The sequence below is a fragment of the Halichoerus grypus genome, chromosome 5, assembly GCF_964656455.1.
Source record: "Halichoerus grypus chromosome 5, mHalGry1.hap1.1, whole genome shotgun sequence".
NCBI classification, from domain to species: domain Eukaryota; kingdom Metazoa; phylum Chordata; class Mammalia; order Carnivora; family Phocidae; genus Halichoerus; species Halichoerus grypus.
In genome coordinates, this window is record NC_135716.1 from 118,161,676 (window position 1) to 118,187,432 (window position 25,757).

Here is a 25,757-nt window from a genome sequence, read left to right on the forward strand (position 1 = left end):
AAAGCTGGAGGTGTAGCAGAATGTCATGCCCTCTGGGATGAGGTCCATCACATAAAGAATAAAACATTATTAAAATATTATCTTCAGGGGCGCCTGGGTGTGTTAAGCGTTAAATCGTTAAGCATCTGCCTTCGGCTCAGGTCATGATCCCAGAGTCCTGGGATCGAGCCCCGCATCGGGCTCCCTGCTCGGCGGGAAGCCTGCTTCTCCCTCTCCCACTCCCCATGCTTGTGTTCCCTCTCTCGCTGTCTCTCTCTGTCAAAATAAATAAAATCTTCTTATAAAAATATCTTCAGAGAAAGCATTTCTTGGATGGTAGGGGGCAGTTTACCATATAGTCCGTGTCCTGGGATATGGTTCCTAGTTGACATACAGGAGGTCCCAATATCAATGTCGAATGAACAATGAACGAATGAACGGCCAAGGGCTACAGGCAGACCTCTGGGCACAGGCTCTCAGCGTTTCCCGAGCTTTTGAAGCATGCGTAGGAAGGAATTCACCTCACAGTATTTCTCTCTGTGAGGTTACCAGAAAGGCCCACACCTTTAGCACGTCTGCGACTTCATTTTGCTTCGCAGAGTTCAGAGAGAACAAAGTCTTGAGCACATTGTTTCACTTCGCATCTTTCTTTACCAAAGGTGGGTCAGTGGAGGCTTTATATTTCAGCTTTGAGAAACAAAGTATCCAGGACTATTTACCCCAGGAGCTTAAGATGCCTCTTTCAAGAACTTGAAATGTTTTTGAAATTTCCTGTTTCAACAAAAAGGTGCCCAGGAAAGGCTCAGGTCAGAAGTACGTGACCATCCTGGGCCTCCGGGGCCTGCCTGCACCCTCGGGTAGCTTTAGGGTTCAAGTTTTAGAGCAAGCATTTGGCCTGGCAGTGAGCCTGCCTCCCCTGGGAGGGTGAGTGTGGGCTGCACTCACCCGCAGCCGCTTCAAACAAATCTCTCCCCGGAGAGTGAGGAGAGAGGGACAGCGCTCCAATACCGCGCTCCGGGGTAGGGCTCTCTGAGCCCCGGCGGGGCTCGCGGTCCTTTAGTGGGTGCCATCTCGTCCTCCAGGCCGGCCACGCTCCTGGGGACCAGTCCCCGGCAGGCTAGCATCCGCAGGAGCGCCCCGGCGCCCCGATCCGTGCCTCGCCGATGGGGGGCGCTCTCCCGTGGGAACGGTCGGACGCCTGGGGCAGGGCGGGGCAGGGCGGGGCAGGGCGGGGACGCGGCCCCTCCGCCCCCTCGGCACCACCTCTCGCTCCGCCAAACTTTCCTGGGGCTCCGGGCGTGTCACAGAGGCCGCTGGAGAGGAGGCGCGCCGCCGCCCGCCCGCCTTGTCCTGCACTGCTCCCTGCGCCCGGCCGGAGCCCGGCCCCCGGTCGCCTCGTCGCGCTCGGCCCCGAGGGCATGCGGCAGCCGCAGGGGGCCCCGCTCCCGGGCTCGGCGGCGGGCGAGCGTGAGCGGTGAGTGCGGGCGCCCGGCGCGGGGAGGGTTCCCGGAGCCCGGGCCGGCCGGGGCGCGCTTGGGGGAGGCTGGGGCGCATCTCCGCCGGGCCGGGCCGGGCCCGCGGCTCTTCTGGGTTGCGTGGCGGCCAGCCGGGCGCCAAACCCACTCCGAACACCTGGGACAAGACCGTCTGGGGAGGGCGCCTCTTGCCCGCCCCGACTGTTTTTCTCGGAGTGAGAAGCCACCGGGATGCAAAATCGGCGTTGCATGGCGCGTGCTGTGGGCTGGTGGGCCCGGCGCCGGCAGCGCGGCGCAGGCTCCGCTCTGCTTTCGCACAGGTGCTTCTTTTCCAAGTTCGGCCGTACAGCCGTCGATGGTGAACTGAGATTCTCCGGCGGGGCCCAGGGATGTCACATTTTTCAACCTCCAGTTACACCCGGTACGATGGTGTGTCAGGGAAAAGCTGGAAGTCTGCAAGGCATAAAGATTCCGGAAATAGTGATTATTAACTAACTGGTAACACTGTGGGGGGTGGTGCTTTGTGAGTAAGCGAAGGTCCCCGCGATCCCCCTCACCAACGGCAGACAAAAGTGCTTTGTTCTGTAGCAGTGTTACTTTATTGCTTTCCCGCAGCAAGTTGCGACTACCCAAAATTGCCTAGAAGTTTCTCAACTTGTAATTTGAGTAGTGACGGTGAATATTGGAAACAACTTAGTCTTATTAAGGTAGTCATTAAAACGGCCCTGAAAAGCAATTTTTAACTGAGTAATTTCCACGAAATGTGTCCCGGTAATTTGTTATTGTCCTTGCAACGCATTTCTCCCTCCTCACCCCTTTGCTGTCCAGAGTATTACCTGGTCTTGGAATGTTACTTTAGAAGTTAAGAGCCACTTAGCTTCTCACGGTTCCTACTTGTTTGTTTGTTTGTTTATAAGTCGGAGAGTAAAGTAAATGGCAGTTACAGATGGATGAACCCTTCTTTACCAATAGGTTATCAGTCCGTACACTGCATGACATTTCATTAATGCACGGACTTTCCTGTTGCTAAGCAGAGTTGTCGGATTTTCCAGTGAACTATCTATCAGTCGTTGCTAACCCTGCTTCCCCTGAGACTTTGGATCCAATTTTGTGTGGTCTGAGTACAGGGAATAGAATTTTCCTTTTTTTCAGCTGGAAGTCATACAGTTAGAAAGACAAAACCTTGGCTCTGTTAACATCATGCTTGTCTAAACAAAGTAGACCATTCTAAAAAGAGCAGCAAACAAATCTTGACAGATTTATGTACTTGAGATAAGCTTCCAGAGTTGTCTCTTGTGCCTTGAGACTGTATGGACCTAGTATCATGTGCTAGGACATGTTAGATCTGGACATTTAACCATCTGGACATAACTGATATTGATTGTCACTGCCGTATAACTAGGAAAGTAGATCATTTGGGCACATTTTAAAAATTTTCTTTGTTATCATTAGCATTCCAAACTTCCTAGCTTTGATTTAACTATAAATGACACGTCCTCTTTCCTAAATGTGTAAACCAACTACCAGCCTCTTTATATTAGATCAGATCTATTTTAGGTATCTGGGGGTTGTGCAGGATGTTTGATAGAACGGATCTGCCTATGTTTTCTATAAATGAAGACTGAAATGAAAACAGACATGTGATTGTTTTTTTTGTGTACGTTCCTCAGAGCCTGTTTGAGAGTCTACATGTTCATGCTTTTCCTCATTTTTCCAAAACACACACACTTAGGGGACATGTGCGCACACAGCATTGTAGCCCAGCAGCAACCAAGACACACCCTCTCAAAGTCATACATACATACCCAAGGCGGGCTGCTTCTCCCCCAAGTTCTCCATCTTTTTGATGAGGGGCAGGAAGGCACCATAACTTAAGTCCAACCTCTTATTTCTTTGGGCTGGGGCAAGGGGAATCGTTGTAACTCGAATGGGAATTACTAGAACTCAAATTACCTATTAGCCATTCTCCTTGGAGGATACATTAGTTCAGAATGCTTTCTGGCCTGTGATTATACCCAACAGAGTGGTTAAGTCTGATTGCAAGCTTCTAAATGGCAGAGCCTGGGGCCCAAGGCATTATTAATGCGGTGTAAGGAAAAGAGCAGGGCTTTGCAGTCAGGCCAGCCTTTGTGACCTTGGATACTTGTTCACTTCTCTAAGCCGTAACTTCCTTGTCTATAAAAATGAAGATTATATCCACCTCCCAAGATTAGAAGAGAAAGCACTTAGCAGAGTCTCTGATATACAGGAAGTACTCCTTAAATGCTGGTTGCCATCTTTTCCTCCAAGATAAACACTAAAATATTGAAATTTCTGTAAACATGGGTGCAAATGTACGTTGTTCTGGCCAGAGTGCAAATGTAGATCCCCAAGGTGTAGGTGACTTAGAGGTGTTCCCCATACTTTCCTTGCTTGCTCTCCCCGCCTTCCTGGTCCTTTTGCTCTTCCCTCCATCATTCCTCCTGCAGGTACTGAGCCTCCTCCCCTTTGGCCTTGCTGGTCCTTTGTTGCTCATCCTGGATTCTGCATGGACGTGGAGGTGTCCCCTGGAACTTAGTCCCGCCGTGGATGGGGAAGGTGGAGGTGAGGGGTGTGGCCCTGTCCACAGAAGCCCTGAGATTTTGTGCTTTTACAATGCTGAATTGGAGAGGCAGTTGGAGTACAGGGGTCTGGGTTCTAGTCCCAGCCCCACCTTTGTGAGTTCTTGTGACCTTGAATAAATCGCTTGTTGTCCTTGAATCCGTTTCCCCATTTATGTAACAGGGATGATAATTCCTTTTCTACCTATGTGCATGTGTTATTGGGTGCCATGAAGTCGTCTATGTGAAAGAGCTTTGCACCCAGTGAGGACTACATAAACGTTGTGGGACACCCCGGGCAGGCTGCATGGAGGTGGTGGGGTCTCCGTGTGGGTGCTGGGTGTGCTGAGCACACACTGCTGCGGTCCCCCCTCTCTCCTGCTGGAGGGGACTTCAGGGAGGAGATCCTGCCAGAGGTTGCACAACTGCCGTATGGGGAATACACGAGGAACAGAAGTTTCAGGACTGAGATGACCTAACCCTGTGTGATCGAAGGCACAGGGCAAAGTTCCGAAGAAACTGTAATTCCCTGTAGAATCACCTGTACTGTGTGCCCATCTCAGTGCTTGGTGGACAAAAACACAGAGCCGGCTAACCAGCCAGTGAGTCAGAAGAGCGTTGTCATGCAACTGCTGGACACTGAATGGGGCTGCCTGATGCCATCCTCACTGGCCTGTGCCTTCTTGCTAACTCGGGTCTTTAAGGTTCGCTCTGCGAAGCACTAACCCAACTCAGTGCATTTCCACGCTGCAAATAATTAAGCTAATTATTTAATTGAGTCTGAAAGATGTGTTGCTGTCCACCTGCCCTGCCTGGTGAGCCAGGAGAGGAGTGCCCAGTGCGAGGGAGGTTCTGATTTCCTGGGGTGCACCTACTCCTCTTCGCTCCCCAGGCTGACATCCTTCTTATTCCTCTTCCCTCTTTATCTGCTGACCCTGCCTTTGCAGTACCTGACCCCTGTCCTCCCGACCTGTCTGCCTCTTGCCTTGAACTCCTCCCTTGCCTTGACCCCTGACATCACCCAGTTCCCATGGACCTTGCCTCCCCTCCTCAGATGTGAATCATTCATCCACCTTAGGCTGGGCCAGACTGGGTGTCACTCTGAAAAACAACCTGCCCTGGACAGCCTGCTCCACCCCTTCCTAAGGATGTTAGTCAGCCCCCCTACTTACTCATCAACTAGTCCTGGGTCTTTGTTGTTCTCTGGGACATTAGGCTGGAGGTGCTGCTAGCCCTGGCCTTTACTTAGCCCCATGCAGATTCTGTGGTATCATCGGGGATGGCTTGGCAGGTGGCAGGGCTGGGTTGGAGGGCACTTTAGCCCCTCCATAAATGCCACCAGTTGGTCCAAATAAACATGCAGTCTAAACAAAAGCAGTGCGCTTGCTTTGTAAATAAAGCTTTAAGGTTTCCCTGGTCTCCCCTTATAAACAGGCTGCCCCAAAGCCCTTCCTCTACAGAAATTCTGCAGCTGGGGGTGCCTGGGGGCTCAGTCGGTTAAGTGTCTGCCTTCAGCTCAGGTCATGATCCCAGGGTCCTGGGATCGAGTCCCACGTAGGGCTCCCTGCTCAGTGGGGAGTCTGCTTCTCCCTCTCCCCCATAAAGTGATTCTTTATTTCCATTACTCCTTTATTTCCATTACTCCTCAGGTCCTGCTTTCTCTTTCTCTATCTCAAATAAATGAATAAAAATCTTAAAAGAAAAATTCTGGAGCTGCCCCCAGATAGACTCAGACCATATAAGTCAAAGGTGGGCAGTAGAGTCAGTCAGAGGCATTTGTCCCCCGAGGAGAGCTAAAGAAATCCAAAGTTAAGCTCTTGTGGGTAACTGGTTGTTGAAGACCAGTTACCCAAAGTTCAGATATAGAACTCACTGACTCATTTGCCTCCTGCCCTGGTTGATTTTTAATAGGTTAGTCCTTTGAATGAGGGCCCTTTCCCTGGACTAAACTGAAAATAAGTATGACCTTTTTCTATATCCGCATGGCATTTGGATTAGTCAGGGTTCTCCAAAGAAACAGAACCGATAGAACATAGATATAGATAGATAGATATAGATATGTGTGAGGATGCTTATTATAGGAATTGGCTTATAGGGTCATGGAGGCCGGGAAGTCCCATACTGTGCCATCTGTAAGCTGGAGAACCAGGAAAACTGGTCATGTCATTCAGTCTGAGTCTGAAGGCCTGAGAACCAGAAGCACTGATGTCCAAGGACAGCAGAAGATGTATGTCCCAGTTCAGGCAACAGGGCAAATTCGACCTTCTTCCACTTTTTTTGTTCTATTCAGGCTCTCAGTGGAAGATGACACCCACTCACATTGGTGAGGGTGGTCTTCTTAACTTAGTTTACCAGTTCAAATGCTAATCTCTTCCAGAAGCACCCTCAGGGACACACCCAGAAAATATTTTACCAGCTATCTGTGCATCCCTTAACCCAATTATGTTGACACACAAAATTAATCATTGTACCCCCAAATCAGGAAATTGCCATTGGTCCAGCTCTCTACGACCCAGTCCACAGAAACCATTCCGATTTCATCAGTTATCCCCCAGATGTCTCTTTTCTTGCTTTATCTAGGATCCGAGCTACATTTATTTGTCATGTCTCTTCTGGAATAGTTCCTCCGACTTATTCCGTTCCTGAGGTCCTTGCAGGTGTTACAGGTCTCACACTCTGTAGGCGGATTCTCCAGCTGGGTCGAGCAGGTGTTTCTTCAGAACCAGACTCAGGTCACGTGTCTTTGGTGGTCCCCTGCTCTTCTCGGCACATCACATTAGAAGGTGCGCCATGTCAGACTGTCCCACCACTGAAGTATTGGCCTAGAGAGCCTGGTTATGTTGGTTTCTGCCAGATCCCCTCACCTTAAATTCACCATTTTTCCCTTTGAAATCTGTTGGTGTTTGTGGGGAAGTAGTCTGAGGTTATGTTAATAGCCTGTTCCTCCTTAAACCTCCACCTACCACCTTTCCCATTCATTGATGACTTCTGCCTGAATCAGCCACCTCTCTGAAGGTTGCCACATGGTGATTCTTTATTTCCATTACTCCTTCTGTGTTTACTCATTGGCATTATATTCTAAGGAAGAACTTTCTTTCTCCCTCGTGTATTTATTCATTTCTATTAGCACGTATTCATGGATTCCTTTTGTATTCAAAATGTTGGAATATTACTGTTATTATTTATTTTGATGCTCAACTTGTCCTCATTTGGCCAGTGGAAGTCCCTCTAAGCTGGCTCCTGTGTCCTTTTGATATCCCCATTATTCATTGAGCATTTAAAACGTTTTTTAAATTTTGTATACTTATTTGAGAGAGAGAGAGAGAGAGAGAGCACAAGCATGGGGGATGGCAGAGGGAGAGGGAGAAGCAGACTCCCCATTGAGCAGGGAGCCCAATGCGGGGCTCGATCCCAGGACCCAGGAGCATGACCTGAGCCGAAGGCAGATGCTTAGCTGATTGAGCCACCCAGGCGCCCCTCATTGAGCATTTAAAAATTTTCTGGCACCATAAGATATTCCAGGCTTAAGTTGTACTTTCCCTGACCTAGTCATTCTCCCTTTCGGTGAAGAATGATATAAAGATACGGAAGGTTGATATGCCCATTGTTTCTGGGGTGTCATTGCTTTAGACCTCTCAGGGGACAGAGGTAGGAAATAGACATATATATGTATACACACGTATACGTCCATAAATTTTTCTACATTAGGTCATGTGTTATAAAATCATGAATTCATAACAAATACCTCCAACTCCAACCCAACCCTCAGGGATCTTTCTATTCTCACCCCTTTATATCTTTGTACATATCTTCTCTGGCAGGAGGAAGCTTGTAGCCCATTATCTTCAATATTTTTACTTATATTTTACTTATTTTTACCCTGTTTCAGTCATGCTAGCCCGTCTCCCAACCACAAAGGCCATCCTGCCTCCTCTGGGCCTGACTCTGTCGCACTGCCCCTTGTCCTCGGCTGCCGGGCCTGCTCCCCCAGGCCTCTCTGCAGCTTCCTTAGCGGCCTCCGGTCCCCGTGGCTCCCCGGCCACAGCCCAGGCCTCAGTGGTGCCGCTCCCCGCACTGCCTTCTCGCTCATGGGCTGACCCCTCAGTCCTGGGGAGGGCAGGAAAGAGAAGGCAAAGGAAGAGAGAGAAAGATGGGAATGGAAAGAAAGCAAAGATAGAAATAGTTTACAAACGTTTTTAAAGCTTTTGATGCATGCTGCCCCATGGCACTCCCCACAAGCTGTGTCACTTTCCATTCTCACCCATGTGGTCTGCGGATGCCATTTTCCCTAGACTCTTACCAACACTGAGTTTCTGTCACCATCTGATGTCTCTCTGGAAGCTCACACCATACTCACCTCGCAGCAGTATGACACTCCGAGTTGTCATCTGACCCGTTAGATCAGGCTTTCTCAAGCTTGGCACTGCTGACATTTTGGGCTGTGTCATTCTCGGCAGCGGGGGCTGTCCTGTGCCTGGTGGCTCGTGTAGCAGCACCCCTGGCCTCCATCCCCCGGATGCCAATAGCACCCCCGGCCGTGTCTGCCACACGTGTCTCTGGATATCGTGAGATGTCCTGGGGCAGGGGTGTATGGAGGATTAGGTTGAGCACCCACTGCTCTAGATTATGAGCTTCCTGGGGGGATTTCACATCTTTAAAATGTTTGCACATCTCTGTCTCTCTCCTGCATAGAATGAACACTGAGGAAATGTTAACTGGACAAGGATGAGAGGAATCCATGGTGGGGTAGCATTCACCAGGACAGGACCAGTGGAACTCACCCATTACATATTTGGAACTCATCACATATGCAAACTCCGTGAATATCCAACAGCGGGAAAAGAAAAGGGATGTCAGCACAGCTAAGTCATTACTAGTCTTTCTCAGTTAATTTCCAGTCTAATTTCTTATAAGTCAGGTAATTGAATTCTGTGGTCTAGTTCAGCTGGTAGACTATTGTGTTGATGGGGAAAGCAAAATGCTTTGGGAGAAGGCCTTTCTTCAGTTAGATTGTTCAGTGCGTTAGAGGTAAAGCTGGTTGCTTGTTCTTCTGAATTTTCTCTGAAGCAGGCAAACTGAGTCATCATTGCTATTTTCTGTTACGGGTTTAGAGTTTTATTCTGTTGTTTTCATTGGCTTATATGGACTTTTTCCCATAAACTTTTGTCAAAACTTCTAAGTAGAGATACACTTACAAATTTTATTGACAATTGCCATAATCATATTTCTTCTGGAATCAGTAAATGCTTGCAAAAGGCATTAATGTCATTATGGAGAACAAATATGTGTATTTCATTTCTCATGAGGGCATAGAATTCAGTACCGAAAAAGGGTTCCAGTGGTCAGTGTGGCCCAAGAGTCCGGGGCCAGAAGGATGCATGCTGGTGAGAGTGAATCAGGCTGTCCCAGTTGTAGTTTTCTTCTCTGTAGTGTGGAGAATGCTACACTGCCCATCTCACTGTGGGATCAAACGGGAAAAGAGATGGGAATTCACTTTGACCACTGCTCAGTGGTATGTCAATGAATGTGTTTTGATGGATTATTCTAAGATCCAGACAGAGTGGCCTAGAACAAGCATGGTTGCATAATTAGAGTGTTTCAACCCAGCTGGCTAAACTCCTCTTACAACATATTCATCTAAATGTTTTCAGTGGTAGTGAAAAACACCAGTTCATGACTCTGGACAGGGTGGTAGAGGAGAGAAAGCCTTGGCTTTGGGGTCGTTATGCTGGTAACCCACCCATTCTGAGGGAGGGGTTCCCTCTTCTGGCCTCCCCTTCCCAGAAATCTCTGTTGAGACCCCCACTTCTCGACCTGTTGGAAACAGGCTTTCCTTGAAGTTTACTGGGCTCTTCTGACTCCTCTGGACTTGGAAGTGGGCTGAGGTCTTTACATTGGCTACTTCATTTTGTCCTCCTTACCCAATAACCCAACAAGTTAGAGTTTGTCTCCCTTTTACCACAGAGGAAATTGAAACTCAAAGAGGGTAAGTAACTTTCCCAAGACCCTATCGATAATAACTTTAAAGGAATGTCAGATTTAACTCTGTTGACTGTCTTAGGAAGAAGATACTGTTATTATCCCTGTTTTATAGATGAGGAAATTAAGGCATAGAGAGGTTAACTAACTTGCTGGTAAGCAAGGCTTCAGACTCAGGTCATGTAGCTCTAGAGGCCATGCTCCTTTGCATGTGGATGCCCAGTTTCTCCAAGACCATTTGTGGAAGAGACTGTCTTTTCCCCACTGTGTATTCTTGGCACCCTTGTTGAAGATCCCTTGACCATATATGCATGGATTTGTTTCTGGGCTCTCTATTCTGTTCTGTTGGTCTCTAAGTATGTCTTTTTGCCGGTACCATACTGTTTTAATTACTGTAGCTTTGTAATATGTTTTGAAATCAGGAAATACGTAGCCTCCAAATTTGTTCTTCTTTCTCAAGATTGTTTTGGCTGTTTGGAATCCTTTGTGTTCTATATGCATTTTAGGATTTTTTTAAAAAGTGCCATTGATATTTTGATAGGGCTGGTTCTGAATCTTTAAATCACAGACTAGTATGGACACTTTGACAGAATTGAGTCTTCCTACCCACTAACATAGCATGTCTTTCTATTTATTCGTGTCTCCTTTAATTTCTTTCATTGATGTCTTATAGTTTTCAGTGTGTAAGTCTTTGCCTCTTTGGTTAAGTTTATTTCTCAGTGTTTTACTCTTTTTGATGCTATTATAAATAGGATTGTTTTAACTTCCTTTTCCATTGTTAGTGTATAGAAATGCAACTGATTTTTATATGTTTATTTTGTATCCTGCAACTTTACTGAATTCATTTATTAGTTTTTTGTGCAGCCTTTAGGGTTTTCTCTATATAAGATCATGTCATCTGTGAACAGACATAATTTTACTCCTCCTTTTTCCACATGGATACCTTTTCTGTCTTTGTCTTGCTCAGTTACCCTGGCTGGGACTTGCAGTCCTATGATGAATAGAAGTGGCCACAGTGGGCATCCTTGCCTTGTTCCTGATCCTGGAGGAGAAACTCTTAGTTTCTGACTGCTGAGTCTGGTGTTTGCTGTGGGAGCCATGCTCTCTAACCACTCTTCTCACCTGCTTATCTGCTAGTGTTTGAACCCAGACCTGAGGTCTGTGTTCTTCTACCACAACACATTGTCTCTGCTCTCCCTCCTCCACCCCCTTCTCCATTCCTGCCTCCCTGCTTTGTTTCAAGCCGCAGCAGAAGGGAGTGACTGTCCCTTCAGCTTAGTCACTGTGGCCCTGGGCCCCTTCTCAGGCAGGGAGAAATTCGTTCCTGGACTGTAGGTATTTTAGGGTAGATATGGGATGATTTTGTCATCACTCCTTGTTAAATGAAGGTGTCAGAGCATGAACAATTAAACTTCCAGAATGCCAGTTCTATATTCCATGAACTTTTTAAAAGAAATTGAGAGTTACCTAACTTTCTTGGGAAGTACTGTCTGCCATTTATTACCTCCTATGTGCTAAGCGTCTTGCTAATCACTTTGTAAACATTGCTTTAATCCTTCAACAGTCCCATACAGTCGTTGCAGTTATGGTGTCATTTTTATAGAGAAAGGGAAAGGCTCTGGCTGGGTCAGCAGTGTGCCAGGTCAGAGCCACTGCTGAGTGTGACGAGCCTCCCCCTGCCTCAGGTCCCGCTGATGCCCAAGCTTCCGCTCCTTGCCCCTGATCACCCTGCCCCGCCTGTGTCATGGCCTGCCGTGCTTGCCTTGGGAGGGGTTAGTTTACCAGACTCCACAGCTGTAGCCTTTTCCCCTCTAACCTCTGTTTTGTATGCCAGTGCTGAAGTGTTCCTTTCTCTCTTAATTCTGACCGGCCAACATCTGCTTATGATGGAGGAGGAGAAATGCGAAAACCGCATACAAAGAAAACAAACTCCCATTCAGAAGAAGAGGAGACCTGCAGCAGTCACAGGCCCCTGGAAATAATGAAGCCTGCTGGGCAGGAATTACAACCTCCCTGCCCCGGCGGTGGAGTCATCCTGTGGCTGGCCCCTGCTTCTGCTCTCCAGGAGAGGCCTCACGAGGGCTCTGACCTTGCGTGAGGCCTCTGACCTTGACCTTGTTTCCTGTGAAGTTCTTCTGTCCATCCCCCTCTATGGCCATATCTGATATGTGGGGGAGGGTGTGCTCCTTGCGGGGAGAGTGAACAGGGGCCTTTTCAGGCCCAGCTGTGGCTTCTGTGGCAACATAATAACCTTAAGAAGTTCCTAGTCTTTCTGTTCTGTTTGCTTCTAGTCACCCCCACTCATCAGTCACCACATTCACATTGCTTGCTGGACCAAGTTCTTAAGCTTGTTTGACTTCCCAGCTTCTGTGGTTGGCCCACCTCTGTCTTCCATCTTCATCAATCTCTACCTTGAGGGCCTCCAAAACATGGACTTGAGCAGGAAGGCACACCTTCACTCTGCTCTTTACTATAGGCCTGTCTTCCTTTGCTTCCGTGCAACATCTGCTTGAGAGGCCTTCGAGAAAGGCTGTGAGCGGTGATGCTATCTTCTGCTCTTCCCGGTCCCAGGGCAGTTAACGTCTCTCATCTCCCAGTCTCCAGATGCTGTCTGTTCCTTTACACCATTGCTTACAAACTTACCAACAATTCTTGCCTGAGCTCATCTCTTTCTTGTAATGCTTTGCTAAGAGCTGCAGGGAAGGAACAGCCAATGCATGTTCCCATTCTGTTTCCTTCCAGCACCTTCACCTACAGCTGCAGGCTTCTTGGGCAGAGTTCCCAAAGCACAGTGGCTTGAAAAAGACAGAAGTTTATTTCTCTCTCTTGCTCGCAGTCCCAAGGTGAGTGGTTTGGGTTTGAAGGGTCCCTTTCATCTTGTTTTTCCACCGTGTGCTAGGGCAGTGCTTCTCAAACTCGCTTTGTTTAGAGACTGGTTTTCTTTATTTTCAGTACAGCAAAGAGCAATAGCTGTGGTTTATACTCCACTGATCATGCACTTTGTCTTTCACAGTAATGTCAAAGTGCCATAAACATTTCTAGGTGTTTATTTGCAATTTTGGTACTTATTTCCTCATTGGTAGAAACTTGTCTGTGAACTACGTGGAATCAAGCTCCTCTAGGGCTTCGCCCTGGTCTGAATGCTGCATGCGGAATCACAGGCCCATCTGTACTACAATTTGCAGGGAGAGCATGGAGGGGCACACACGGCGTGTTTTAGGGCTAACCTGGAAGTGGCGAACTTCATTTATGTTCACATTCCATTCCAGAAACTTAGTCCTGTGGCCAACCTAGCTGTAGGGAGGCTGGGGAATGGAGTTCGTTACAACTGGAAAACAATTTGGCAGTCTGTGCCATAGAACATAAAGCTAAATCTAGATACAAAAAAAATAATCATGAGAGGAATGGCAGGGGAGTATACAATTATGAGCAAATGAGTTAGCAGGATGAGTTCAGTGTCCTACCAGGCAGAACAGGACTTCTGAGAAATGGAGTCAAAGGTCCTGCTAGTCCTTTGCAGCCTGAGGGTCAGAGGCCTGCTGCGTGGTAAGGTCAACAAGGGGGAGTTCACTTGAGAAGAGGCTGAGAACCATTCTCGGGGGGAAGCCCAGCAAGGATATACTCAGGTTTGGAGCTGAGTTAGAATACCCAATATCCAGAGGGCTGGAGCAAGAGCAGATTGAGAGCCCAGAACATTATAGTAGTGAGGACCCAGTGGGGCATCAGGGAAAGGGGTTCTACTAGTCTACCCTGAGCTTAAGCCAAACACCCAAGGTCCTGGCCAGTACGAGTGGGACAAACCCTGTCCCATTCCAAACCTCTCTGCCAACTTCTGAATGCTGTACTACAAACAAGGAGAGAGGCCTGAGACCACCATCATTCTAGCTCCCTACATTAAAAACTGGTGTTTAAACCTGCAACTTTATTTTTTTTAAAGATTTTATTTATTTATTTGACAGAGAGAGAGAGAGCACAAGCAGGGAGAACAGCAGGCAGAGAGAGAAGCAGGCTCCCCGCAGAGCAGGGAGCCCGATGCGGGACCTGATCCCAGGACCCTGGGATCATGACCTGAGCCGAAGGAACCAACTGAGCCACCCAGGTGTCCTGAAACCTGCAACTTTATTTTTTATTGTGGTCTCATTATCTCCAAGAGCTGAAATGAGGGAAGTTGAGAGTTCCAACCTACATATATACTATCTTTAGGGTGACTTTATTCTTGTTTATCTTGAAGGCAGTCTGGGAGCTTAGCATGAGAGGGGGAGTGTGAGAGGTGTCAGGGCTTGAGATGGTTATTCAGGAGTCATCCATATAGAGAAAATAATTTAAGCAATAGTAGTTAGGGTGGAAGAAAGTTTAAAGGGAAGAGAAGAGGAGGCCGAGAACAAGTCTAGGAGTGTATACATTGTGGGGCTGATGGGAGAACAGGGGACAGAGGTATTGAGGACAATGGGAAAACACCAGGAAAAGATAGAGTCCCAGAGGCTCAGGTGGGGAGTTTCAAGGAGGGAAGAACTATTTGTCAACCTCCACAGTGAACCAAAGGAAAAGAGGGCTGGAAACCAAGGATTTGAGAATTACTCAATAAAATGGAACACATTTTTATTTTGTGCTGATTACAACCCAAGTACTTGTTTGTGCTTCAAAGAACAGGGAGAGAGGATAGCAGCTGTGCTTCCAGCAGGTTTGGAAGTGATGTCAAGACAAAACAAATATGCAGTAAAGCATGTTGAATGCCATAGAAGAGGTATCTAATATTTCTCCACCAAATTTCTTGAAAGGATAGCCTACGCTTTCTTTTTACTCCTGGTTATTCAACATAATGTGATCAAGTTTCCAACTCCTCTACTCCCTACCAGCTAACTGAAACTAACCAGCACAGGAACCAAACATTTATTGTGCATCTACTCCATGCCCCTCTATCGGGCATCAAGTGCACAAACGTAAGTAAAGAAACCGTTCTAGCCCTTGAGAAGCTCACAGTCTGGTGGGAAAGGCTGACTCGGGTAGAGGCTGCTCCTCCCGTGCAGTCTCAGGGGAGTTCTCCCCAACAGTGCCTAAAACAGCATCTGAATCTAGTGCATAAAAAGTCAGTTCAGGAAAATCAGGTTGTACATGTAGGAAAGTTCCAGTTGTATAGATTTGTCTAGGTTCCAGAGTCAGGGATGGCCTCGGACCTCCCCTAAGCATGTCTGTATTCGTACTGGAGGGGCTGGTGGAGGGGCAGAGGTGAAGAATGCTAGGGTACGAGGAAGCTATTATTGGGATAGGGATGGGCTTATTCCTGAGAACACCCCCCCCCCCCATGCTTTGAGCCTCACAGCTTCTTGGCCTATTCAGGGACTCTGTCAGGCTCATGTCCCCAGAGTCTCAAGACTGTCTGCCATGTAGCCTCGTCAGCAAGGCGGCGGGCTCCGGCTCTTCTGAGAGGGCAGCACTGATGCAGGACTGCTCCCAGTTGGCCCTGCCGCCGGCCCTGCCACGGACGATGGCTCGGCCGTGCCCTCCAACACGTAGCCCTTGCGGGATGTCTGCATTGTTTTTGCCTCGGATAAGGCTACAGTTGTCTCTACCCCCCCCCCCCGCCCCAGGCATTATAAAGAAAAGACTACTGATTCCTTTGCCATACCATCGGGTTTCAAACCTGGCTAATCCTTAAGCCCAACCTAACACTTAAATCCGTGGCGTCTAAGACCAGCAACACGGTTGGAGTTGGGACCGATCCTGGATGACACGGAAGGACATGAGTGACGTAGACTCCAGTGTGCAGGGATCTGGGGGAATCCAGTGCCGTCACCTGTATTTTATAAAACCCCTATCAATGGGTACATCACCCATTGATTAAGTCACCTACCATGTGTAGAGAAGTTTAGTAAGGTTCTGGTGCAGGTAAGGGGACACTGAAGACATCAGGATTGTGATACTGGTCCGTGCCCTCAGGAATACGATTTATTCCTCTTTCCTCCTCTGGGAGTTGTTATATTCACAACCAAGAAATGTTAAAGTGTACTAAATATTACTAAAAGATTTAAGAAAATCCATAACATATTAAAACCTTGAAGGGCGCCTGGGTGGCTCAGTTGGTTAAGCGACTGCCTTTGGCTCAGGTCATGATCCTGGAGTCCCAGGATCGAGTCCCACATCAGGCTCCCTGCTCAGCGGGGAGTCTGCTTCTCCCTCTGACCCTCCCCCCTCTCATGTGCTCTCTCTCATTCTCGCTCTCTCAAATAAATAAATAAATCTTTAAAAAAAAAAAAAAACCTTGAAAACAACACTTTTTGTTGTATTACAGTGTACTGGAAAGGGCATCGGTATTCTCAGTGTTCCACAAGAAACACATGATACGGTCAAACTGGTAGCTGGAGCAGGGGGGACGGTAACCTGGTAACCGGGGGGAGGGCAGAGTTTATGGAAGCCAACAAGAGGTGGCGCAGTATCATCCAAGAGCTGGAAACAGCAAAGAGCAGTTAGCACCCCTCAACCTGAAAGCCAAGGGGAGGGAGGAGGGGAGGGGACAAGGAAAATCAGTCTCCCAGCCTCCACCTCCTGCCTCCTCCAGATCTCTTGCTGTCCCCCTCATCCACAGGAGCTGGAGGGCAAGGCTTGCTGAGGCCGTCCTGCAGGGTACGGAGCACAAGGAGAAGGGTGGAGGGGGGTCGGAGGGGCCGATGTATGAGGTCAGACGCGGCACTCAGATGTCTTTTATATACATTTCCACGACACAGGCATGCTCTTCTACCACGAGGCAGGCGCAGGGTGGGAGAGGGGGGCAGGCTGGGGAGGGCTGTGAGCCTCCCACTTTCGTGATGAACGCTGCTTCCTGACCAAGGCCTAGAACTCCTGCCCGAGGCCCTGTGACTTGTTCGTTTAGCCATAGCAATGCCCTCCTGTGGAACCTCGGAGGCTTTGATTACAGCAGCTGCTTCCTATTAAAGCCACGTGTTTTGAAAATATGATTTCCCTTTCTCTACAGAGTTTTAGGATTTAGTCAGGCCCTAACCTGGGCCGGTGTGGTCTCTAGAAGCATGGAGGGGGTCACTGCAGATCATAATACTGACCGATCGCTGGTAACAGCGGGGGGGGGGGGTTATTGGGAACAAACAGTGTAGAGCAAGAGGCTCTTGAATACCCTTTTTAGGACTGGAGGCAGGGGACAGGGTCATGAAATGGAACGAGCAAGGGAATGCAGTACTATGGTTAGGTTAGGACAAATGGTTTGGACCAAGATTTTGTCTATTCTGGATTTTACATCTAAAGACACCTAATTTTCTTCTCGTGGGAAGTCTTTGCTGTAAGCAGGAACTTCGAAGTTTCTCAAAATGTATTTTCACAGTGACCAAGTTCTTTGTACAAGAAGAATATCTTTTTCAGCTATAAATGTCCACTCTTTAAATTTTGGCACTTTCCTCCTTCAGAGAGTAAAGCATGTGATTGCATAATGGTCTAAAGTTTATTTCCTATACAATAGAACATACGTAGTTATATTCTTTGTAAATATTAATTCTTTTTTTTTTTTTTTTTAAAGATTTTATTTATTTGTCAGAGAGAGAGAGAGCACAAGCAGAGGGAGTGGGAGAGGGAGAAGCAGGCTTCCCACTGAGCAAGGAGCCCGATGCGGGGCTCGATCCCAGGACCCTGGGATCATGACCTGAGCCGAAGGCAGACGCTTAACGACTGAGCCACCCAGGTGTCCCTGTAAATATTAATTCTAAGCATTGTGATTAGCATCTTTACTTTTGAGAGGGTCAAAGGACAAAGTGTATCTGTTATCTTTCTAATCTCATGAGGTAGATGGGATTAAAATTGTATAATACATTAAGCAAACACAATTAAATATTTACGTTATATTCTGATAAGTCAGGGAATCTGCTGATCATATAAAACCTGTGTCTCCCTTGGTTTAGCTCTGTATGTTTTCCGGTTTGCTTTCCTGTTTAATCAAGAAGTTTAAGACAGACTTCAGTCATCAGGGACAACTGGGGAACAATGCGTTTGCTCGCAGTTGTTTATTAAACAAGCCCTAGGGTAGAAGCAGTGTGTATACCGTGGCCTCTTATAAATCCACCCACTCGATGGAGAGCGAGAAAGCCGTGCCTGAGCCAGCTGACTTGTGGCGGGTGGTCCTCCGTCCCTGCAGGGCTCATCCACACGCAGTGGTACAGTGACCTGTTTATTCTGCGGAGCCCCAGCTGCCGTGGTCCCCCGCGGGTCACCACCTGCGGCCGAGGAGGACTGGAGGCACGGATGTTTGTCATTGCCCAAACGCACCCCGTGGGTGCCTGCCCCTCCTCTGTGTGGCGGCTGCCTGGGAGCTCTACTCCCCGTAGAGGCACTGGGTGCCTTGTGGGGACAGACGGTCTCCATCAGAGCAATTTTGTACGCCTGACTTTACCATTCCTTCTTAAGAGACGGAGTGGCGTGCAGTGTAAGCGAAGTTGAGTTTAGCGTTCTTAAGAGAAATGATCTAGGGTACGAAGATAGGGTGTCAGATTTGTACACTTAACAGGCATCCCTAAGTAAACATAGTAGCTTTACCCAATGATAACAGAGGCTTCCAGCACTCTATTATAGACAACCTCCATTTACATTGAACCCCAAACAAATTGCCTCTCCTCTGTGTATTTTACCCTAACCGAGGATAGTGGCCGTTCATGAAACACGCGAGCTCTATTTATCTTAAAATTACTGAAGTATAGTGAAGTTCATAACATCCCCTCCTCTCTCTTTTAAATCTATTTTAGTATTTATTTATAGAACGGTTTTATATTTACAGAAAAACTGAGCAGATAGTATAGAGTTTCCGTGTTATATATCCCCTCCTGTACACAGTTTCTCCAATTATTTATATCTTCACCAGTGTGGTACACTTATTACAATTAGTGAACTGATATGGAGACAGTATTATTAGCTGAAGTCCGTATTTTATTCAGATTTTCCTAGTTTTTGTCTAATGTCCCTTTTCTGTTCTAGGATCCAGAATACACATTATATTTAGGTGTTACGTCTCCGTCGATTCCTCTTAGCTGTGACAGTTTCTCAGGTTCTCCTTGGTTTTCATGACCTTGACAGTTTTTGAGGAGTCCTGGTCAGGAATTTTGCAGAATGTCACCCAATTGGGAATTGTCTGAGGTTTTTCTCATGATGAGACTGTGGTTGTGGGTTTGGGGAAGGAAGATCACAGAGTTAAGTGCCATTCTTAACATATATCAAGATTACAGATTGGCAATATGACTTATCACCACTGTTGTTGACCTCGATCACCTCGCTAAAATCATTTGTCAAGTTCTCCACTGAAAAGTGACTCCCTACCCCCACCCCTTACCTTTTCCTGCTGCCCTCTGGGAGAAATTATGTTCCCTTCTTTTAGAGCAGAGTGTCTATGCAATTTATTTGGAATTCTTCTGCATGGGAGATTTATCTCCTCTTTCTTGTTTGTTATTTTATTCTGTCATTTACTCACATCAGTATGCATTAAGGGTGTTTATTTTATACATTTGTTCATAGTCCAATGCTATTTTATTTTGCTTCTCAAATTGTTTTAGCTTTGGCCATTGGGTCCCCCTCTCTTTTGAAGTTATGTTTAAAGAGGAGCCAGAGTTTCTGATGTCTCTACACACAAGAGAGAGGTCTCTACTGTGGGACTGCCCTTCAGACCACCCTGTTCAAGGGTGGCAAACTCTATTCCTCACACCTCTCAGCCGCAGGGCTTGGCGCCAGGTCTGTGGAGGGAAATGAAAGAGTTGTGAGATCCAAATTAGAGAGTACGCCGAAGAAGAAAGTAATAATGCTCAGTTTGGGTAAACAGGGGCATACAGGCATGTGTGCACAAGGACTTGATTTCGTTCTATGTCTAACAAGTGTTTACTGAGTGCCTACTATGTGCTGGGCATTGTTCCAGGTACTGGGGATGCGCCTTAACGACACAGCACCCCTGACTTCCTAACGCATGGGAACAGACCATAACCACAGTAGTTTCAGGTGGTGAGAAATGCTGCAGAGAAGGACCAAGAAGGACAGAGGGTGGAAGCGCAGCAGGGTGGTGTGAGGTGTTCTTTTAGGGGATGGCAGAGGAGGGATCTCTGATGCGGTGACATTTGAACAGGAATGAAGTGGGGCAATGAGCCTGTGGCTATCTGGGGGAGGAGGTGTCTGGGCAGAGGGAATAGCAAGACTAAAGGCTTTGAAATTAATGGCTAAAATGAACGTCAGGGATCGTATGTGGATTTAAATCTCCTGTGCTATCCTGATTTTGCCGTTTACATGAATTACTGACAAGAATTCAGTGAGCAGACGTGATTGCTTATGCAGGAGCGGTCTCTTTTCTCTGGTCGTTGGCACACCGGCTGACCTAATCTCTAACTCCCTTCTGGCTGGGGTTTCCAGAGAGGAGAGAACTGTTCTACCTTTGCAGGCCCTCGGAGATGAAAATATGCATAGCGCCCACTGACCTCATTCAGGATGCATCCAGTTTCGTCCTAGGAGACAGAGGGAAGCGTTATTGAAAGCCAGCTAAAAGGCCAACAGCCCATGTCCTGTAAGATGTAGCTAGAAATAAAAGCTGCTTGAGTGGTTTTCAAATGTCTTAATTTTCATAATTGTTTCCACATTATGGGCTGGCTGAACATTTTTTCAGAGAATCAGGTTTGGGAGAGTCTAAATGAGAGCTTTGCTCATGAAGTTTTCATTTGGATTCCACATATAGACTTTCTAAACCATCATTTTATGAAGTCTTAAATTACTGAAGTTTGAAGTTGTGGTAATAGCTCCAAAGTTTAACATCTTTTGTTTTTGGGTCACAACTAGCCAAATCCTCTAAACCTTTGGTATAAAAAAAAAACAAAAGAAGAAGAAAAGAAAGGGAAAAAAAAGAAAAAAAAAACCCAGCTTGGGATTTGGTGGAATTAAAGTTAGGAACATTAATCTTGAAATTGACCATATTGTGGGCCTACTTATCATAAAATTTGAAAACATATTTTCAGAAAAGTGCCCCTTCTCTGTTTCTCAGGGCTATTAAAAGAAAACAAAGAAACCCTAGGCGCACCTGAGTGGCTCAATCTGTTAAGCATCAGACTCTTGGTTTCAGCTCAAGCCCCTCATTTGGCTCTGTGCCCAGCGTGGAGTCTGCTTGAGATTCTCTCTCTCTCTCTCTCTCTCCCTCTCCCCCTCTCGCTCTGCCCCTCCCGATATCGTGTCTGTGTGCGTGATCTCTCTCTCTCTCAAATAAATAAATCTTTAAAAAGGAACCCTAAAGGCTATTTATAATGTCCCCATTTTTTTTTTTTTTTATAGTACAAGACAGTCTTTGAATGTGTTTTGATTGGATCATTCTATTTTGGTGATTCTATAGTTATTGTAAGTATGACTGTAGTTCTTGGTCTGTCTGGTGTTTTGTTTGCCCGGGGAGAGAAAGTGTGATGTTGTCCATAAGCATGGGGTCCTGGGAGCACAGCTTCCCCAACAGAACTCAGGGTCTTCTCTTACTGGTTGTATGACTGTGGGGAAGGGCACTTCAGTTTCCTCATCTGCAAAGTGGGTATGATAATAGTATCTACATCACTGTTGGGAGGATTAAATGAGATAACTCACTAGGCACAAAGCCATCACTCAAACACTAGCAATTAAGAATAGTAATAATGATATGGAGATATTCAGTAACTAACCCAAGAGCACAGTTAAGTGAAGCTGTTCTCTAACTGACCTACTTAGTGGGTGATGTGTAAGTCAGCAAAGATGTTTAATTGAACTTGTCATTTTAGTGGGGGAAGAGGTAGTATAGGATGGAGATTCATTCATCCCTTCCACAAATGCTGATCCTATGGACGTGATCTTTATTTTTTTTTTAAGATTTTATTTATTTGAGAGAGAGTGAGAGAGAGAGTAAGAACACGAGTGAGGTGAGGGGCAGAGGGAGAAGCAGGCTCCCCTCTGAGCAAGGAGCCCGATGTGGGGCTCGATCCTGGGACTCCAGGATCATGACCTGAGCCAAAGGCAGACGCTTAACAGCTTAACCGACTGAGCCACCCAGGGGCCCCTACAGACGTGATTTTACGAGGCATGGTCCCTGCTGTACTGGAGCAGAACAGTCTAGCTGTGGGGGAGTGGGCATAAAAATAAGAGAAAACACGTAACAAAGGATAGGTGCTCTGGTGAAGATAAACAGGCCTCTAGGGTTACTTTGGATTGGTTGGAGAAGGTATCTCTGTGGAGGAGATGTTGAGGCTGGGATCACAGAATCATATTTTAAGGTTTGAGAGAGTTCAAGAGATGATACATTGATCATTTGTTAGAAGCTCCCTAAAGTTTTGGTAATTTGCAGCTAAGAAAATATGGTGATCCGTCATTAGTACGTCCTGGGGACTGTCAACAAGCTTGGCAGCATATGACAGGGAAGGAAAAAAAATCGAAAGCACTAATTCACAGAACTGCCAGTTATTCATTTTTGGAGCTCTGGGGTGATTGCATTAGGAAATGTTTTACAGGAGAGTTGGGGAAAGTGATGTCACAATTTGATTATAGTTGTCAACGTGTAAGGTTTTACAGCTACATGAAATTTTAAGTAGAAAACCATTTTATTTTCATTATCACTGAAAAACTCTAAAGTGTGCTGTGCTGGTGAGAGTAGTAATAATGAACATAGTGAATCCTTGAAGCTTTTCCTTTGAACATTAATTTTGATTTTTCGGAGCTGTATTTGTCAAAGAAAGGTTGAATACATTAAGTAGAATGTGTGTTCTGAAGACAGAATATTAAACTAGCATTTAAAAGTCTATTTATTTATTACAGAAAATGTGGAACAGAGAAAAAACTGGAAAAAATTGTTTTAAATGATCCCTAATTCCACCATCCTTAATGAAGTATTTACACTTTTAAGATTTTTTCCTTATTTTTTCTATATTTTTAAAAGATAGTCAAGAAATATGTGTGTGTATATGTCTTTGTGTATATAAAATATGTATGTATATGCATGCGTGCATATGTAATTATTTATAATTAAAATAATAGCATGTGCTTTTTCTCATATTACCACAACTTCATGGTAAATATGATTTTCAGTAGCTGTACAATATTCCATCCTATGGAATCTTTTTCACAGGTTCCCCACTTGAACTTTATTTGCCCTCATTGTTTGTTTCGCCCAAAAGTAGGATTTGAGGCTGTGAGGTAGGGAGCTGCTTGGTAGGAATTCTGGTTAATTATGTTTTTTTTTCTGTGACTTCTCAACTTTGGAAGATAAAACTGCTTCTCAGTCTCAGGATGATTTTTTGTTAAAATATGTCTAAGAATGTGCCATTTGGGTTTTGATGGGGAGAAAGTTAAATTGGAAGATTTTTCAAGTAAAAATCATTGAGGGTTTAGGATATCATATAATTACAAATTCCATCAAATTTGTGAACCAAAACTAAAATGTTAAGATCCCTTCAAAAGGAAATTAGGAAAATTTAAAGTTTTATTGGTAGTATCTTCATACCAACATCTTTCTGACATATTAATTGATATTGCTGATGAGTTAGTCAAGAATAACATAACTTTTAAATTAGAAATGTGTTTCTCTTAGCTATCCAGAGCATATAGCAAAATAAAATACATGAAATATTTTTTATTAGTGAAAGGACACATAATAATTGCACCATGAAAAATTTCTTTTGGATTATTTGTCTTGAATTTCTATATACTTCCAACACTACTGAAAGCCTGAATTTTCTCCTTGAATATTTAAATTGAATTTTACTAGATTAGGGTCTTCTGTTCAATTCTCATATGCTGCTGGTGGGATTAGAAATATCATCTGTCTTAAGGGCAGTTCGACAGTCTGTATCAGAAATCTTTAAATAAATTTATATTCTTTACTTCAACAACTTGAAATGTATGGATTAATCTTAAGCAAATAATTGGCCGAGTATGTAAAGATTAATGCACAAGAACACAGCCTTGTTTATAGAGGCTAAATATTAGGGGCAACTGAAATATCCAACATTTAGGGGTTAAGTAAAGCGTGTTATGATCATATGCTGGAACATTATGAAGCTATTAAAATTATATATCTATATTTGAGAAAATTACCATGATACAGCATAGGTCTATTGGCCTGTTGTATGGAGCTATCTTCTATTGGCAGTTAAACATTTGTGAATGTCTGCCAAAGAAAGTAATTTTTGTTTTGTCATTAAAATCAAGTCCCCTTCCTTGTAATTGAAAGGCTCTAGAGTCATTTGTCTCTTGAGACCACTCCCAGTTTTTTATTGTAAGCTTATAAAATGATATTTTACCTTCCATTTGCTATGGCAGACAAGTATGTATCTAATTCATTTAAAAGTATCATTACACCATTAAAATATAAATTAAAAAGAACACTGTCTAAGATATATTTGTATTTTGTGCTACTTCAAATTGATATCTGATCGGCTTACCCTGATTCTGGGTATGGTATTGGACTGCAGAATTTATGAGAACCTTAAAAGCTGGGGATTTCTATTAAGCTTTTGCTGTTGGAGCCACTTCATTCCCACCAATGGACTGCTCAGTTTCTGGGCCTACTGGATCTCTGGTTCTCCAGTGAATAATTTGCAGCCTCGTTCCTTGACAGGGAGCCCACAGACATTCTCACTCTAAATTTCTGGCTTTCAACTCTGGTCTCCTTTGATTGGAAACTTTCATAGCTGTTCAGACCACTGTGAGGGAGAACTCCTGGTCTTTCCACCAAGCGTAGATGGAGAGGCATCCTAAGAGCTCCTCCCAACCCCTCCTTGGCCAGAATCCCTTAGTTTTGGTGTCCAAGAGATCTTGTCATGAGATGAGCATCTTCTGTCTGCCTGATACCCCAGTTTGGGGTCTACTTTCAGACATGTGTCCCAAGGACTTGCCCTCACTTGGCAGGTATGTTGTCACATCCTTGGACATCTGCCCAAACTCCAGAGCTCCGTCTTTTCCATGGCACCCTGCTCTTCCACCACCTGCTGTGTTGAAAGCCCAGGGAAGGAACCTGACTTAAAGTGATTGAGTTGGAAAATCAAGTAAGCACATTCACCACTGGTACAATTTGGATTAGGACAATAAGGAAAAGAACAAAAAAGGAAGGAGGAGTACTGAGAACACAGTCTTCAGCCCTGTATCACATGCTTAATAAGTGTGCATTGTCATTATAGCTTGAAACCAAAAGATGGTGGAAGGAGGATCAGGAGTGGAATCAGAAGTGGTAGAAAATTATCTCTTGGGGAATCAATTTGGTCATGTGAAGAGTAACTCAACACTCAGTTATCTTGGTGACAGTGTGCCTGGCATTACCAACTTGCCCTTGCCTAATGAACAGAACCCATAAATAATGAATGAGCTGGAAACCACCAGGAGAAAGCATTAATGTACTGTGCTGTAATTATTACTGATGCAGAGTGGATATTGCAGGACTCAGAAAATTTGATCTATTGCTGATCCATGATCAGTCAGTCAGCCAGCCAGCCATTCAGCAAATATCTGTCATGAGGCAGCCCAGGCAGATGGGTGTTGGGATTATACTGGTGATCAAAAGAGACAAAGACCCTCCCTCACACTTGCACCTAGCCTGGGAAACAGACAACAATTATTGATGCAAGATAAATGCTGTAATAAGAGGTCAGGGGCTAGAGTCCTGGAGCAAGGGACGTTTACATCGGGATCTGAAGGATTAACAGAAGTTGGCCAGAACAGAGGCTTAGCAGTGGCAATTGGTGGTTCAGTGACTGAATTTGCAAAGAGTGATGTTTGTTTCTTCTTT

The 25,757-nt window shown here is 45.6% G+C and overlaps 1 protein-coding gene across 2 annotated transcripts in view; it reads left to right on the forward strand.

The window, feature by feature from the left end:
- The first annotated feature begins 1,264 nt into the window (after positions 1-1,264).
- The window catches only part of LPAR3 (lysophosphatidic acid receptor 3), a 74,579-nt gene continuing 50,086 nt past the window's right edge, over positions 1,265-25,757 (forward strand). The window contains exon 1 of one of the 2 annotated variants that reach the window (XM_036108864.2): positions 1,265-1,453. Coding sequence is in view for 1 of the 2 variants with exons in the window: in XM_078072816.1 (XP_077928942.1) it covers positions 12,730-12,855 (126 nt within the window). In the remaining variant the exon portion in view is untranslated. Of the gene's footprint in view, positions 1,454-11,200; positions 12,856-25,757 lie in introns of those variants that run through there. The other variant, XM_078072816.1, reaches the window with a different exon arrangement.